The sequence below is a fragment of the Prinia subflava genome, chromosome 1 (assembly GCF_021018805.1).
Source record: "Prinia subflava isolate CZ2003 ecotype Zambia chromosome 1, Cam_Psub_1.2, whole genome shotgun sequence".
NCBI lineage: Eukaryota > Metazoa > Chordata > Aves > Passeriformes > Cisticolidae > Prinia > Prinia subflava.
The window spans coordinates 114,949,661-114,967,979 of NC_086247.1; the positions used below are offsets into that span (position 1 = coordinate 114,949,661).

At 36.0% G+C, this 18,319-nt stretch overlaps 1 protein-coding gene across 4 annotated transcripts in view; it reads left to right on the top strand.

The window, feature by feature from the left end:
* TOP2B (DNA topoisomerase II beta) overlaps positions 1 to 18,319 on the top strand; it is a 59,367-nt gene that overhangs the window by 19,391 nt on the left and 21,657 nt on the right. For all 4 annotated transcript variants that reach the window (XM_063408811.1, XM_063408813.1, XM_063408812.1 and 1 more), the window contains exons 4-16: positions 1,161 to 1,224; positions 2,447 to 2,592; positions 2,986 to 3,083; positions 4,499 to 4,711; positions 4,791 to 4,964; positions 9,387 to 9,488; positions 9,570 to 9,707; positions 11,276 to 11,414; positions 14,568 to 14,725; positions 15,439 to 15,564; positions 16,243 to 16,353; positions 16,436 to 16,541; positions 16,725 to 16,834. In XM_063408811.1, the coding sequence (XP_063264881.1) occupies positions 1,161 to 1,224; positions 2,447 to 2,592; positions 2,986 to 3,083; positions 4,499 to 4,711; positions 4,791 to 4,964; positions 9,387 to 9,488; positions 9,570 to 9,707; positions 11,276 to 11,414; positions 14,568 to 14,725; positions 15,439 to 15,564; positions 16,243 to 16,353; positions 16,436 to 16,541; positions 16,725 to 16,834 (1,685 nt within the window). The remainder of the gene's footprint in view (positions 1 to 1,160; positions 1,225 to 2,446; positions 2,593 to 2,985; positions 3,084 to 4,498; positions 4,712 to 4,790; positions 4,965 to 9,386; positions 9,489 to 9,569; positions 9,708 to 11,275; positions 11,415 to 14,567; positions 14,726 to 15,438; positions 15,565 to 16,242; positions 16,354 to 16,435; positions 16,542 to 16,724; positions 16,835 to 18,319) is intronic.

An 18,319-nucleotide genomic window follows, 5' to 3' on the forward strand; every position in this document is an offset into this window, starting at 1 on the left:
CAGCTTTGCTGCCTTTGAGGCAGTAAGGACTATACCTTTACCAGGTGGAAAATAATGCTTAATTTATTATTATTATTATTATTATTTTTAGCTTATTACCTAATTTGATAAACATGGGAATGAAAGTCTTTAAACCCTTCTGTTTTGAGTGCTGCCTCATAGATCTAAGTTTTTTGGCTTTTCATGTTAGGGAGACAACTTCCATATTGTCCCATTTAGAAGAAAGATCAGTATTCTGTCATTATTGGAGTACTTCACAGCTTGTTGCTGCTTTATGAAGCACTGATAAGTGCTCCAGAAAGTGCGATTTGAGAGCCAGGGGACAGTGTAATAACATTATGAAAATGGGACATTTAATCTATGCATGCTTTTGAAGGAAACTGCACTTCATGGTTTTAGCAAAAGCACCTGGAAATACCTGATCTGATTAAACTGAGGTCCTTGTCAGCTGTTAAGATATTGTACTTTGATGTTTTGGGGTTTTACCTTCATCTGTTTCATGGATGATGAGACAGATGCTGAAAATGAGTGTAATGTGTTTTCATGTTTAGTGGCCACAGTCACATTTCTGCTTCCTGTAATTCATACACATGGCAGTGCAATTTAATTCAATTCTGATCGAATATTAATTTCCAGTTATTCTTGTTTTGATCCTAAACTGAGTAGACTATTAGTTACAAGTCTTGCAGTCTCTTTAGAGAGAACTTTTGCTGAAGTCAAAACACTCCTTAGTGCATGTGACTTTTTTGGTGGGTTTCAATGTGTAAACTGGTCTGGTGATGCATATAAGATTCTAGGGTTTTTCACATACATGCTGCAGTAAATATCCAAACAAGAACAACAAGAGAAGAATGAAGTGCTCAGTATGTTAAGAACAGTTATGAGCTCACAAAATGCTCTTCTATATTTATTTCTGAGATAGTCTAACTGCTAGAAATAGAATCAGTAATTATAAGAAGGTTGAAAAATATCTTCTTGTAGATACTTGGTTATATTTATGGACTCCAGTGCTAAGATACATAATGTATACAAAGAGCTACCAGATTAAGAAATACTTGGACTATTGTAACTGGTGGTGGAATATGTGTAAAATCAGTTTTACAGAACAACAGATTAATAATTGCCTATGAAGTGTTAATTTGTGCTACTTTGTTTCATAGTAAATGCTGCTGACAATAAGCAGAGGGACAAGAATATGACTTGTATTAAAATATCCATTGATCCGTAAGTAAAAGCATGTTTTCATTTGCTTTCCATGCCAGTGCTCTTGCAGTTTAGTTTTGTACAAATGATTTTACTAATGAAATTGGATTTCTTGAAAACAGAATATTTTTGGAACTATTTCCATTAACTTCATATTTTAAGGTGAAGAGGTGAATTAAAAGTGGTTAACAGTAAGTGCTATCATTCTGAATTTATAATAATTGCTTTCCTAAAGCATTTGTTAATGTTTGAATGAAACTTAAAACCAGTTCATAAAATTTATGATAAATTGGTAGTAGATAATTATAGCCAGCCAGGTTCTTTACAAATCTTAAGTACCAGCTTTGAGGTTTTGTAACACAAGTTTGCCCCTCTTGAACCTCTATGTTAACTCCTTTAGGATTAGGATAAGACTGTTTGAATTAGTCATCTATACCACACTGACACTTCCCATTACAAACACATCATTACCATGTTTTTTGAAACTGAATATTTGAAGAGATAATTTCTGGTGAGAAGTACTGTATTGTAATAGATGCTGATTGGGTTCCTTTAGTAGTACCTTTTCAGTGACATTTAACTGAATAATAAGTTATTTAGATGGCTAGTTTTCAGACCTAACCTTTAGGATAAATATGCTGAGAAGTGATTTTTCTGCTTTCATCATGGACTGGGAGGGAAATGATAAATGTGTAAATTTGCTTGACCTGTCCTCATTGTGAACTGTCTAATACTCAAAAATGAAAATTCTGTGTAAGAGCTGGAAATAATAATGATGCCAGATATTGATGGATTTTTGGCACTGATACATAAAATAAGTCACATTGTATATCATAACTCAAAAATAGCAGTTCTAAACAGATGATAACTTATCTGGATGGACTTCAATGAAACCTTAAAAGCTAATCTCTAACTTGAGTGTAATTGTGTCACTAAGCATCAGGGTCCTGTTGCAGTTCATGTTGACAGTGAAAGCTCATAAAACAGATTTTGGGGGTTATTTTTGTTGTATGAACTACTGTCATGTATAGACAATTAAACCACTTCTTCCAAGACTTCTAATACGCAAAAATACGTGGAGCTTTTTGTAATTAAAATTGTTAGAGCTCTAAGTAAATGTGGTGAGAATATGGTCTTCCGCTATATTTTTATGTAGTTATTTTATTTACTGTGTTTAAACAGCTATGCAGAAATCTGCTTTCAAGATTGCATTCATTTGCTTAATGTCTTCACTATTTTCTAGGGAGTCAAACATTATCAGCATATGGAATAATGGAAAGGGGATACCAGTTGTGGAACACAAAGTAGAAAAAGTATACGTACCTGCTTTAATCTTTGGGCAGCTACTAACATCCAGCAACTATGATGATGATGAGAAAAAAGTCACAGGCAAGGCTTTCTTTTATTCAGTTAAGCCCTTGTGTGCCTCTTCAGTATGCTTCCCCTTCTTAATTTTTCTCTTTCTTATCTGTTTTGTAACAGGTGATTACTCTGTCACCATTACTATAGCTCTTTATTAGAGTAAAAAGACTTAAAGGAAATATCTTACTTTTCCTTTTTTAATACCAGTATTTACAGAGAACTTTACATTTACATCTGTAATGTCAGTACTCATTATTGAGTAACAAACAACATACTTTTATATTTTAATTGTAATGTGTATGAGTATTTAAACACTTCTGCTCCTGAAATGCAGGGAAAATAAATTTGATAAATTAGGATATGATTTATTGTTCTAAATTTAAACTGACCCTAGTTTACTACATATTGGGTTTTTTTCAGGTGGACGCAATGGCTATGGTGCAAAACTTTGTAACATATTTAGTACAAAGTTTACAGTTGAAACTGCTTGCAAGGAGTACAAACACAGCTTTAAGCAGGTATAAAAATGTTCAAAACTTATTTCCTTGTTTTTTGTTGTAGTTACAGGTTTAAAATCTAACACATATATTTCAGGAGTATTTAACAAAATGGGTAATTTCTCATTCAAAGGGATGTGTAGAGTTTGCAGGCTAGGTTAGTTCAGTCTGTAAAAATTGGTATTTCTATGTGTTAGTCTTCTTGAGTAAAATAGTACTTTCTTTGGAGTGTTAGGTGACTAAAACCCCCAAATTTCTGTTAAAGCTGAAGTATATTCCTGTACATGTGAAAAGGAATATATTCAATTGAAACATTTTGAAATTGCTGTTGTATAATTTGTCAAAAAAACCTTTCTACTTAGCTATGCAGACATGGAAACAATTATCTGTGTAATTTTGTATGGTATTAAGAAACAGATTTTTCAATGTTTATATCATGAATTTAACGCCCCACGTGGACTTGAGTGCAAACCCCCCACTTCAACCTATTGCTCATTGTTAGCATACAAACCAAGGGCTGGATGCAATCAGATTTACTGTATATAGCTTTGAGATGACCACCTTTCTAGAAGTTTAAAGTACTTTAGCAGAATATTAGATACCAAAGTTCCTTGGCTTTACAGTCTTTGCCAGCTGGAGGCTTTCTTCTCTTACTTTCTGGACAATTAATTAATTTCTGGTCATGCTGTCATATCACTACATAAATAATGCACTTAATCTGTTACGCCTGTCTCTTAAAAATGTAGTATTTTATGGTGACTGCCAAAGGGCAAATTAACATTGGTTCAAGTGTACTTTTTGAAAATGACTAAATGCTTTTTGACTTGAAATGCTATGTTTTCCAGTATTTTCAAAGTCTGTGAAAATTTATTAGAACTGAACTTTGATACAGCATGTGAGCAGACGTTCTGCTTGATCATGCAGATGTGCCCATGTTCTTAAATAGGGAACAGTACAAGACTCTTGAGTCAAGTCTGAACCCCCTGGGGTTTGGGGTTTATTCTGGCACACTGCAAAGCCACCAAGATGCTGTCTTGGAGACTACTGAGTCTCTGCACAGGGACTAGAAAGCCTCTCTGTAGAGGTGTGTAGTAGATTGAAAGTGTTAAACGGATGGGTAACAAGGACTGTAATCCCAGCTCACTTGTATCTAATTTAGTAAGTTCTGTGGGAGGCTCCGTTTGCATTAGAATCATGTCCATCAATGTAATAACACTTGCATGTTCACAGAAACCACAAATGTGCTGCCACCTATGTGTGTGCTTACCTTTGTAAATCAGTTAATTTTGTGTAGTGTTTTACCAGAGGAAACTTCTAAAGGAAGTTAGTGAGCTTTTTGTTGTGTAACAGTTGCAATCATATCATAGCCAGAGAAGGGAATAAAGGAGGAGGATAATGCGTTGTAAACTAACATCTAAAATGTTTTGTTTCCAAAGACTTGGATGAACAACATGATGAAGACCTCTGAGCCCAAGATTAAGCATTTTGAAGGTGATGACTACACATGCATTACATTCCAGCCAGATCTGTCTAAATTTAAAATGGAAAAGCTTGATAAGGATATTGTGGCCCTCATGACAAGACGAGCATATGATTTGGCTGGGTCGTGCAAAGGAGTGAAAGTCATGTTGAATGGGAAGAAGCTACCTGTAAGAACATCACTTGATATATCTTGAGTGTGCTGTGTATTTGGTGCAGAGGGGAGTGACTGTCACCTGTTACTTGTAGGTGAATGGATTCCGCAGCTACGTAGATCTTTACGTTAAGGACAAGCTGGATGAAACCGGCGTCGCGCTCAAAGTCATCCACGAAGTCGTGAATGAGCGATGGGACGTGTGCCTCACTCTGAGTGAGAAGGGCTTCCAGCAGATCAGCTTTGTAAATAGTATAGCTACCACAAAGGTGAGGGGTTGCATCAAATGGTACAAAATGGAAATGGTAAAGTGCGTGCTGAGGCTATGCCCAGTAAGGTGTTTGATAAAAAACGAATCTGCGTTGCTATAAATAACAAGGTGAGGTAATCCTCTGCATGAGAGGAACTGGCAGAGCACTTGGATGCAATCAAAATACATTCATAGCAGTATTTCAACATAAGCCATAAGCACTTCTAGTTTTGAAAACACTAGTGATCATTATTGGTGATACTGATGTCTTACGTGAGCGTACATGGCTTTGAAGAAAATGGAACTAATTTATTTCTTCCTTTTTAACAGTTGTAATAAGATAATTCTGAAAGCAAGGTAAAAAAGTGTACAAATGCCTTTAAAGTTACCAGTAGCAAGTTGTGGAGGGCAAAAATTGCTTTTGGTGTCCTTGAGAAATGGCTGTCCATTTATTGCTTTACAATGTAAAAAAATTGGCCTGAAGCGTTGAGATTAATTTTCTTTTATTTGTGTTTCTTTGTAAGCATATCTAGGTTTTCTTTGCAACTATAGTAGTAGTGCTATAATAACAAAGAAAGATCTTAAGTTATGGGAAACAAAGGGAATCACCTGAAATCAACCAGCATAACTTATTTACACCCTTTTGGCATGAACAGGGTTTAGGCATCTGTGGTCCACCATGGTGAAAAAAAAGTCATTGTCACTTGTGCTCTTCACCAATTACACTTGATGAGTGACCTAACAACTAGGTAGTTATGTTGTTAGATCTTACTCAATAGTCTCGTTATTAGAGGTAGCAGATCTAACAAGCTAGACTCAACAATACTAGAACAAGCAGTCCTAGTAATTGGTGAGACTGCTTCTAGAGAATCTTAATTGTGAGCTTTCTAAAAGATGGGAAAGATAAGAATCACTAATCAGATACTTTGAAGCCTCTGCTTGCTCAGATTTCTGTTGAAAGAGTCAGAAGAAAATTTTAATGGTAGCACAAATAGTTCATAAGCACTGGTGGTTACACTTAGTCTAGCAGGTGCCCAGGAATGTGATTGTTCATCTTGGTGTTGGCTGATGTGTAGCCAGTGTTTGGTGGGACATAATTTTGATTACATTACTTCTTTTCAGTCACTCTCAGTGTAGCTGAACGAATGTTCTGCGGTAACAGGACAAGTTTATTTCATTGTAGAATATTTACTTTCTAAGTGTGCATTGCAGTTAAAAACTTTGTCAAAGTTAGGGATGACAAATCTGGTAGTTGAAGGGTGACAACTTTGTTTTATTCCAGGCCTCTTTGTGAAACATCAAGAAGAAAAATAACGTGACCTTAAAGATGTGTATAATATGTTTATGAAGAAACTAGCTTTGTTGAGAAACTTCACTATGCTTGATACCAGGTTAAAAAAATTGTTTGAAAAAACTGAATACTTCCTGACTCCTAAATAAAATAGATTGCATACACTTACTCCAGAGATTTTGAATTTTTTTCTTCTAGATCAATTTTCACCATCATGCAGTTACACATACATTGTTATTATATATTCTTTTGGAATATGCTTAGAAAAAAAGATCTGGGTATTCTTCAAAAGTAAGTGTTGTAATTTCTAGTTTTCCCCAGTCTCTCAGTTCATACCATATGTGTATAACTGGGTGTGGGATGTTCAGACAGTGAACACCCTCACTAGCAGTTGTTGAGCAGCTACCCACTGCTAGTACATAATGGGTAGTAATTAACTGTATCAGCTGCCTGCCTCCTTACTGAGGAGGAGCTCATTCTAGCTGTTAATTTTCACTGCTGACAATTTTTTGTTTCTGCATCTGGGTAAATTTCACCCAACTGTAACTTTCTCCCACCTTTTTTAAACTTGCTATAAATTCTAAGTACTTTTTTTTGTTTAAGTTGCTGGCACGGTGGTTTTTGAGGGCTGTTTGAGAGGTCAGGCAGTATGCTGAGGTGCAGCTCCCTTGTTGAGTTCTTGTAAATTTGTTAACTTTTTCACCTCCACATTTAATCAAAATTTTGCCATAGTAGACCATCACAAAATTCGTCTTCAGGCTCTGACACAGCATTTGAAGGAAGGTTTGTAGCTATTAACAGTTGTATGGATAACGTTCAGTAAGACTTGAAAACTGATTAAACATGGTCTTCTTAAGTTCTGAATTTCAAATAGTAGCTGTGGTAGAAATTGTAGTGGAAGCCTCAGCTATTAACATAGCAATCTAATGATAATTTTAATATGCTGGCATTGCTAACTGTAATACTGCCAATCATTTCAGCAGAAATATTCAGTCAGTATATTTGCAGTGTCAGAAGGTAGACTTGCATGGAGAGAGAATCCCAACATGTTAAAATGTGCTGGAGTTCAGCAAGAATCAGGATTATTCTAGATTTCAGATTTATTTTCATGAAATAAATATAATTTTTAAAAATGCAAAAGAAAATAGGGCTGAAATTGTGAAACTAACTACATGAAAACTTCAAATTTATAGTTAGCTTCTGAGTTTTTCTACCATATAAACCATTTATCTGTCCACAGAGTTTAAATGTAGCTTACCTCCAAATCGATGGAAACTGTTGGCTATGAGAGGAACAGAATGTATATAGGAGGCAGTGAAAGCTTCATTTTAAAGATTTTTGTTAGCACTTAATTAGATACCTTTGCGAGACAGGGATTCCATCATTACCTTCTGCAAAAAGAAGGTTATGCAGTTCTAGCTCTCTTTCCCCATAATTCAAAAGCTGTGGTAATCTTTGGCAGCCCTCTAGATTCAGAGGGGTTTTTTGCCTTTGTGTCTTGTATGGAATTGTTCTGACAGCTGGGCAGTTCCAGGCTGTCCTGGTCCCTTAGTGGGTACATTTGCCACCTGCTGGTGAGTTGGGTGAGATGGTCCCAACTCTGAGCTCTGAACATCCCTCACTCGCAGCTGCACACTTAAAAATGGACCCAGGAATGGGGAACTGCTGTAAGAACTACTATCTCCTAACAACAGGAACTGCTATAATAACTACTGTCTCCTAAGAACAAGAATTACTGGTAAATTGCTGGTTTTCTTGGTATGTCAGATGCTTCTTTTAGCAAAATTTGAAAACTGCTAAAGTTTTAAATGCAAAAATATACTGAGATGTTCCCATAAGTGTAAGTTTTCAGTAATGTGATGAGCAAAAGAAATGCATTTCAAGATTGCCATTCAAGTGTGGAATGATTTTGAAACGTGTAATTTGATATTTTCCTGTAATAGCTTTTCTTTACAGTTTGGAAATGGATTTATTTTTCTTTAAAGTGGCAGGATATTGATAGATCAGCTTTCAGTTGAACTCTCCCTCTGCTGAAACTGTCATCCACAAGTAGATAAAAACAGTTGTGTTTTAATTTTGGCAGCTTTTGCGGTTTGGATGTGGGTTTTTTGGTTGGTTGGTTTTTTTAGAAGAAATGCCATGAGAAAAGACTTTGCATGGTGCTTCTAATGGTTTGTGTTGCTGTTTTAGTAGATGACTCTAGGAACTGAGAGAAACCATAGGGGGTTTCTTTGAAGTGCAAGTACTGGTTTGGTTATGACTAATAATAATTACTATCTTCACCATTTCAGTTTTATCTACTCTCTTTTTTTTATTTTTAATTTAAATCTCTGCTTTCTGCATGAAGCTGAGAACACAGCTGCTATCCCATCAATTCAACTTCTTTACATCTTCAGTTTTTTCACATATATATTCTGCCTTAAAATGTGGAATCCTAACTTTGGGGGTTGACTGCTAGTTGTTTTCCTCTTTTTTGCCACTGTTTATTCTTGGTTTTGTTTTCTCTTACTTATTTCTTATCTATCCTGTACTTCCTCATACCTGTCAAGAGCTTTTTTTTCTCCTCAGTTCTGTTTTAAATACAGCTCTGTTTTAAATACCCTCATAAAGAGTGAGGGTTTTTCTGTTTGTTAATTCATGATGAACTTAGATATGTGTTCTTTATTTTGTCTGCCCTAATGTAGATTGGTCTGCACAGGAGCCAGTATTTAGTCTGTATTTTTGTAAGGTGGTAACTGATCTAAAGCAAAGGGGATCTGTGTAAAATGTGGAAAGTTTAGTTAGGTATGTTTTCATTTTATGGGATATGCCTGCATCACTCCACTTTTCATGACAAGATTTTAGTCAAAGTGTTATGAACTTCCCATGACAGCCACTAGAATTTAACATTTTATTAATAATTTGGCTTTTTTGTTTGCAAATTTAAAAGAAGGTGTTTGAGTAATCAATCATTTATCTTCTGTCATCATCACTTGAATGAAGACTGAATGACCTGGAAAAAGCATATTTTTCTATCTTATGCTGCAACTCAGTGTACATGGATTTCCATACCAAAGTATGACTACAGGAATTTTGTTGATACAGCTAAAAGCTATTAGGAAATTCAATGGTAATTTTTTATTGCTATTTTTTTTCTCTTCCCTCATTCAGGGTGGTAGGCATGTTGATTATGTGGTGGATCAGGTTGTGGGCAAACTGATAGAAGTGGTGAAAAAGAAGAATAAAGCTGGAGTTTCAGTCAAACCATTTCAGGCAAGTAACTTTATGCAAAAATATTGAAAAAGATGAATGTGAGAATTTTCTTGAGTAAATTGGTTTCTATGTTTTAAACAGGTGAAGAACCATATATGGGTTTTTGTTAATTGCTTGATTGAGAACCCATCATTTGATTCCCAGACAAAGGAAAACATGACATTGCAGCCTAAAAGTTTTGGGTCCAAGTGCCAGCTGTCTGAGAAATTTTTTAAAGCAGTAAGTAAAGCTTTTTTTCCTCTGTGAATTGGGAATTGACACGCTGGACCAAATGTATGTATGTTCTGTAGCAGAAGATTAGTTATAGTTCATTATGGTGCTGCAGTGACTTTTGCATACTCTGGAAGTGGGATGAGGGAATGTCTGTTCATTCTCTGGTCTTAGTAATGGATGCAGTGACTGCAGTGATTGTTGCCCTGGATTTAAAAGTGAGCTTCATCTAATCAATTGTGTGTTGGAGATTCTGGCATTTACATTGGTGAAATGAATTTGACTCTTAAAATCTAAACGAGGTCCTTGATCAATGTTTTTTGTGTTAAAATATTTTTCTGAAATTTAGGATATTGTCTGCCTTGCTCTTTGGTATCAGTCCTGTTCTGTTTCACTGGAGTGAAAAGAGAGGGGGATATTTCACATTTATTTGTTTGTCTAGTAGTCAAGGAAATATGAAATGGTGCCTGTAGTATTCAAAGTGATCAAGTGATCATTATTGCCAGGCATTAAGTTTAAAATTTTTTCTGTAGATGGGCTAAGAATTGTTGTTCTAAATGAATGTATTTGTAGGAATACATCAGAGAGGTTTTTCCTCTACTACATTTTCATACAATGAAGGAAAAGTTCTCTTAGCCAGAACTCATTATATTAAGTCCTACTTCATGCAGGTAGCCTCAAATGAAATTCCAGAAGTGAGGAGAACACTGTTACTGCTAATGGTCCTGGCATCAAAACTTTACGGATTGTATAGTGGTTTATTCTTCTAATTCTGTATTATGGGTGACATTCCTGTAGAATTTAGAGGGGAAAAAACCTCCACAACAGTCTTGTATAATGAAATCTGAAGAATGAATACATGTTGTGTTGCCATCAGCAGGTTTGATTTATAGTGTTTCTAATATTCCCAGAAGTAAACATTGATTTCTAGATGCATTAAATGTGCACCACAATCTCAACAATGAATGCTGTATTATGGGGGATAATTAAAAGCCAAAGCTCACAGTATTTTGCTCCATCTGTGTTTTCTTTCGATGTGAAAGAGAACCTAAAGCAGTTTTAGTTTAGAAAATATACTATATGCTATTTTTGCTGCAGATGTATTTCTAAAATTGGTATCAGATTCTCAAGTGGTTGATAGAAAGCTGATTCTCAAATAGTTTTGATTGTCTTTCAGCCCTTTTCAGTCATTTCCAAAGAAGCTTTAAATGGTCATAAATATCTCATAAAGCTGCTTTTTGCTGTCAAAATCCAGGAAACAAATCTTTAGTACCTAAAACATCTCAGCACATCAACTGCACAGCATAAGACAACCTCTTGTTAGGTCTCAGACCTCCTTTGCTCTTTCCATCAGTTACAGAAGTGGTGGAAAAAGAAGCTCCTTTTGTGTTGTGTTTTAGTTGGATGTGCAAAAAGTGCTAAATAGTAAGGTGTGTGTTAATTCCTTGACCTTTCATGTGTTGCAATTTTTAAAATATAGAGTACCTCAGAAACAGTGTTTATGATTTAAAACTGAGATGTAAGAATCTGCTATCTGAAGCTTTTTCTCATCCACAATTCTGATTTGTTGCTTGTAGGCCTCTAACTGTGGTATCATAGAGAGTATTTTGAACTGGGTCAAATTTAAGGCCCAAACTCAACTGAACAAAAAATGTTCATCAGTGAAACACAGTAAAATCAAGGGCATTCCAAAACTGGATGATGCTAATGATGCTGGTAAGAGCACTTCCTTTTAAGTTCTTTACTGTTTCATAAATTCTTCACAGACATGCTAATTTAAAACCTGACTTTTATTTCTCATCCTTATGTGTTTTTTAATAAAAATCTTTCTGGTTTTCTAAACTTTGTAGAGCTAGAATTCTAATGTGATAGTGAGTCTGGTATCAGGAATGCTGTCCTCTTTAGGGTAGAGAATTAATAGAACTGATCAAAAGCAGCAGTCTAGGTTGGTATTGGAGGAGTGTGTATCTTCTAATGGTGGTTTCCTGCTAAATGGTGTTACCAGTATTCCATTTTGGAGGTCATTGGTCTTCTTGACCTTTCAAATGTAGAAAGATCAGAATGTTTATAGGGTCAGAAGGTATAGGAAGTAAATCACATAGTGTGCAGACCTGAGGGAATGGTTCAAGAGACTTTTTTCATTGGATTCTAAATGCCATGAGGTTCCTGTCTGGGAATATAGGGCAAGCTGGCAATCTCTGCTGGCTTGCTTCCTTAGCACAGAGAAGGGATCAGGATCAGCTGGCAGTCTTTGTGCCAATAGCAGTGAGATGGGAGTTGTTGCTGAATGATTTGAGGGGCACACGTGACTAAAGAGCTCAAAATGTTGCCAGTCTGTGTTAATGTTAGTTGGTTTTTAATACATCCTCACATGAATCAAAGGTAGAGAAATTGCAGTGTAGTAAGTGAGTGGGCTGAGTTGGTAAAAGCATGTAAGATTGAGAAAGAAGCTTGGTTTTGGTTGGGTTTTGTGTTTGTTTGGTTTGGGGGTTTTTTGTGTTTCAATATCCAAGCCAAAGATGACTTGATGAAATGATGGTTCTGTTTAATTTTCTTCCCTTTCTTTTTGGTTCCTTGGTTATTAATTTTTTAAATTGAGTTATCTTCAGTACTTAATTACTTTTTCATTTATTCAGATGTCATATTTTGCCTCAAAAGTTGATAATCTACTCTAGTATTTTGCCTGGGAAATTTTCACTCCTCACTCAGATATATGTTCCTGATACTTTTCTTGCCAAGAAGATAGTGTACTTGAAGAAATTCTGTAATTTCATGGATATCAAGCCTAGTACTCCTAACTCACAGAGTGAATGATTTTGGACCCACTTTTTTGGTATTTTTTTAGCTTTGCTTTGGAGATCAGGCTTCAAAATCACTTCTTACTCTTTTCTTTTTTTTTTTTTTGATTGGGGGTGAGGGGAAGGGAGACTCTAACAGGGGAGCTGATGAAATATTCCATTGTTTTTCATCCTGAAAGTTCCTCAACTAAGAAAGCATGTAAGGATTCACTTGGGCTGAACACTCATGCCTAAAGCTTTGCATGATTTGAATGCCTGTTATTCAGGTATTTCTCTGATACCTAATTATTATTTCATATTGAGGTAACCCTACATCTCCTGAGGAGCCTTAGCCAGGTACTGATTTATTGAAGATCTGGGAGATACTGAATTTCTGACATTGAAGGCATTGCACATTCAGGGTGGACACACAGGAAACGCAGCAGGGAGAGAACAGTCTGTGGCCACAAACCCCTCTGACTTTAGTTATTCCTGTGGGATTTAGATTTTATCTTTACTTCAGTAGTGAATTTGAAGCTGAAGTCCAACATCCACAGGTTTCTTAGTCATTGCCCGTTAACACTTAAGAATTGAAGAGTGGAGTATCTGTAGAGTGATGCACTTGCTGCAGATTTCCTCCCCCTCCTCTGTAAAGAAAGGGTCCTAGACCTGGTAATTCTTGCTTTCTTGTGATCTTGAACAGCTATACATACTTCTGTGGCTTGCTGGGGGAGAAGAGGTAAAAATCAAAGGAAAAATTAGGAATATAGGCTTGTAAAGGAGCAGCTAGATTACTAAATCAGGTGAAGCATAAAAGCATTTTTTGAACCTGTCAGTTCATGTAGGTTTGTCTTTGAGTTCTTTGGAGCTGTGCTCAGGAGAATACCTGGCATATTGTATTTCCATGAAATTATTGCTACTGATTGCATCCATTCCAGAAGAAGTGAACCTGGATGACATTCACATGTGTTTTCTGCAGTTCATTTATAAAAAATATTGGCTTTTATGTATTCTAAAACAGCAGAGACTGGTGTTTTTCTAGCTATTTGGAGTCCACCTTGCTGGTAGGTAGTCACAGCCAGCATGAATAACTGCCTTAGATTACATTAGGGCACAAATCTTGATTCAGAAAACCAAAGGTGCTGAATGTAAGTTCTGTGTAAATAGGAAGAATGAGGTGGCTTTTATCTACCAGGTAAAGGCAAATTACAGTACACGTTTTAAATACCAGTATATTCAAAACTAACTTATTAGCAGTAGGTCAGACTCAACCAGCTTGAAGGGGTTTTTTGAGTCTTTCCTACCACAGGCCTTATAAAATAGCAAAGCTACTTAATGAGCATTTGCATTGTTACAGAAGGGTGGGTTCCTTTTTTCAGCCTGCTTGTTATTTAGAACATCTATTCCACTGCTGGAGTTGCAGTAGGCAGAACATGAATGTCATTCCCGTTTTGAGCACACAGGCACTGAAATGCTGTGTGTCTTGTAGAATCAAAATCACACTGTTAGTTAAGATTTATTTTTCTATTTGAGAAATTTGTGAGGTATAAGAAGTGCAAATGTTCTCATCATTTGAGCTTTTCTGACAGATTTTTCATACAGTTGTCTAGCTTCAGCTGATAGACAATAAAGAGGGAAAACCACAAAAATGTGATTTAACAAATTACTTTTTAAAATACACTGTGAGGGAAGTGAAAATGTCGAATGGGAAATAACTCCTGTATGTAACTCAGACATGCATAATGTATGTGTAAGAAATTTGCAGCTAGCAAGATGAAATGGTGAAGGTAGAGATGCAATCTGTCTTTTTTTGTGCAGGTGTGTGGGAACCATTATATAAGATGTGCCACTATTGCATCCTGTTTTGCCTATTTTGCTCCTTATCCATAGTGTACTGCTAAGGGCAAGGATTCTCATTGCTGTGCAGTTTTAGTGGTATGCAAGGCCATCACTAAGAAGAGAAATTCAGCCCACTTAAATTTACTGATGAGAGGAAATTACCTGTAGAGTAGAAAGAATTCAACTGTATTTTTTTTATTTGAGTTATGCTTTCTGGCTTTTTGCCTTCACTCTACTTCTTCCTGGCCTGCAGGTGGCAAACATTCCTTGGACTGCACGTTGATATTAACAGAAGGAGATTCAGCCAAATCTTTGGCTGTCTCTGGCCTAGGTGTTATTGGCAGAGACAGATACGGAGTCTTCCCACTCAGGGGCAAAATTCTCAATGTCCGAGAAGCTTCTCACAAACAGGTGTGTAGTTTTGTCCTTTCCTTTTTGCTGACAAGTGGATGTCCTCCTGTTTATTCTTGATTTCTAGATTTGCGTCTTCATATTTTAATTTTTAATTTTTTCATGGAAGTTTTGTGACTGAGATTTCATAAAGTGCCAGCTATTTTGAAGCCTGGGATAAACCTGTAAACATTAACTGTAGCAGTGCAGTACTGGGATGATGAAGCTCATTTCTTCACAAGTGAAAGAAAATCTTGCTTTGACTCATATTCATGTTTCACATGAGTACTTAAAGCCCCTAAAACTTCATATTCTTTCCACTTGCATGGGATTTCATGAACTCACAACATAAGTCAGCAGCCAGCAGCATTACCCATCATATTGCTCCTGCTGTCACTCATAATTTGTCTGTAATAAGAAGTGTGCTGCAGATGTCCATGAAAACAGTGGAAAAAGAAGGCAACTTTGTGAGATGACTTTTTGTTACACATGTAGTTTTCTCCCAGCTTTCCCCATCCAAAGTGCTTTGGCTGTAGAGGAGAAAGACTGGTGCAGTCTTGAGAATTTGCATGTACAGAAGAAATCATTACAAGTGCAAAGGCTTCAAGGGGTGGGAATAAAAAGCTTTTGAAGCTGAGGTCAGGGTGCATTGAAAAAAAAGCTGTAAAGCAGGATTGAGATATTTTTGTATCTCTACTTTTTACACTGGCTGCAAAAATAACTTTTTTGTACAGATTATGGAAAATGCAGAAATCAACAACATCATCAAAATAGTTGGATTACAATACAAGAAAAGCTATGAAGATCCAGAATCTCTGAAAAGTTTGAGATATGGAAAAATTATGATCATGACAGATCAGGTAAGTCTGAAATTCACAGGTTTTAATCTACAAAGCCTCTTACAATGTGTTTTGCTGCAATTTCACAGGTTATGAAGTTTCTTTAAGGAACTAATTTATCTACATATATTGTTTTGGTTTCTCTAAAAGGACAACTGACTTTGCTGCACAAAATAGCTAGAAACCAAAGTAGTAATAAACCCATGCTATTGACAATTCAAAAAATATGTTGAAAGTAAGGACAAAAGTAGACAGTAAATGAGGTAGTATAGCTAGCAAGTCAGGTAGAAACAAGAATGCAGGCAATTATGTTTGGATAATCTCACAATTGAACTATCAAGCAACTTGCCCCCAGTGAGAACTGTGGCCAGGTTTGGCTTTTTTCCACAAAAATTCAACTCTGTGGTTTCTGGGAGAACTGTCTAGCTCCCAGCAGAAACATGCCACAGACAAAGAAACTTTGAACAGCAACCATGCACTTGGCTTGGAAGAGCTTTTCAAAAGCTCAGGGACAATGACCTTCACAGGTGGTTATTTCATACCCAGGTCCAGTTTGGTATCCAAATTAAATCCAACTGTTCCTTTCTGTGCTTTCTGTCATCAGACATTGTGCTGATGTATTCAGGCCAGTGAGTAGTTTTGTTGGTGGTTTGGGGAATCTGATACAAGACTGCTTCATGTTTTCGTGTTCTGATTCAGGATCAGGATGGATCTCACATAAAGGGCTTGTTGATCAATTTTATTCATCACAATTGGCCATCACTGTTGAAACATGGTTTTCTGGAGGAATTCATCACTCCTATTGTGAAGGTATGAGTTCTGTTATTGAGATTTTATGGATTACTTGCACCACAACAGAAATGTTGATTTTGTTTGTTTGTTTTTTTCAAAGGCAAGCAAAAATAAGCAAGAACTTTCATTCTACAGTATTCCTGAATTTGATGAATGGAAAAAGCATATGGAAAATCATAAAGCATGGAAGATAAAGTACTACAAAGGTTTGTTTAAAAACAAATATGTGAACCCTATGAATAAATAATAATAAATAGATGCTATGATGTTTTATTATAGCTGTTTTCATGATAGTATCTTACATAGTGATTTTATAATATTCCCATGAAAGTAAAAGGGATAAAACTTAAATTTTGAATATTGAATAACTATTTATTTTTATTGTACAGGATTGGGTACCAGCACTGCTAAAGAAGCAAAGGAATATTTTGCTGACATGGAAAGACATCGGATCTTGTTTCGATACGCTGGCCCTGAGGATGATGCTGCCATTACACTGGTAAGAGCTCACAAAAGTGCTTTATGATATGCTTTAGTTGTCATTGTGTGCTGAAAATGGCATGTGAGGAAGTCCTGACAGGACTTTTGGTTTTGGTTTGGTTTTGGTTTTGGTTTTGGTTTTTTTGAGTACCTGAAAAAATACTTTGGGCAGAGAAAGAATCTTCTGGAAAATGTTTTAAACTCTGGAATAAGCTTAATCCACACCACAAAAGGAGCTCTCCCTTCTGCTTTTAGCTTTGATAATTTTGTGTTGTGTGAATATCAGGAAATGCTAGTCAGAATTGCTTTTAAAGACAGAACATACAAAAAAGTACTCTGAGGGGTTTTTATTTGTTTGGCCAATAGAGTCCAAACAAATTATGTTTCACATCTCCTTAGGGGTCTGTATTTTGTTTCTGAGCAAATAAGATCAGATAAATATTGTTTACTCATTGAAGATCTGTCAGTGTGTCATATATGTATTCATGCATGTGCCCTGCATATTTGAAGTTCTGTAAATAGTTACGTACTGGAAAATACTTGTGTTTCAAAGAAAGCTAGTGGAAGGACAAAGTATAAAGTGTCTGGAACAAAGCTGTTTTCTCCAGAAATATTTCAAATTTTATCTACTTTAATTTGCTATTTTAATTGCAGGTGACATTACTGAGAAAAAGGGGTAGGAGAGGAAAAAAAAGGAAAATGGAAAAATACCTATCTTAGACAAAACAACTGTTTTCTTTTTCTGTGGGTACAGTAAAATGTGTGGTTTCACTAACAGAATTCTGATTTCTGTTTCTGCAAAGAGACCTCCATACACAGGCTGGTGTATGAGACCATGTAACCAATTATGGCTGTTCCTCACTGTTACCTAAAATAGTGTTCTGTCAGTCTGGGACGAAGCTGTTCACCTCTGTCACACCTCAGCAACTCCCAGCCTGTGCTGGAGCTGTGTACAGAAGCTTCACTTACACCTCCACCTGCATTTTCTCTGCTGGTCACTGGAATCCCAGCCCCAAGTTTACCTCTATGGTGATGTGTGATTATGGACCTCACCAGACCTCATGATAGCTGAAATCTAGGAAAGCAAAAAATACTTCCCAAAGCAAATTCTTCAGCATTCTGAGGAACTCTTTTGCTAGTAAATGAAGTATTATAATACCAGTTTTAAGTGGAGAAACAAAACCAAAAAAACAAACAAAAAACAAACAAACAAAAAAATCCCCTTCTTATTGTATTGAGAAATAAATATTTGAGAACAACTCTTAATTCCATTAAATTTATTTTTATTCAATTGAAATAATTTTTATGCTGATCCAGCTCTTTGTCATTTGTCACTTCAGTGGTCTAGAAAAGGTATAGATAAACTGAAAGGACCCAGAAGAGAATTGTAAGAATTTAGTCCTGTTTTTTACAAAAGCCTAATCTTAAATTTTCAGATGTCTGACACTGTGCATGATCAAGCTTTGTTCACAAGGGAAATCAGTCTGATGCAAAGCTGGGTGAT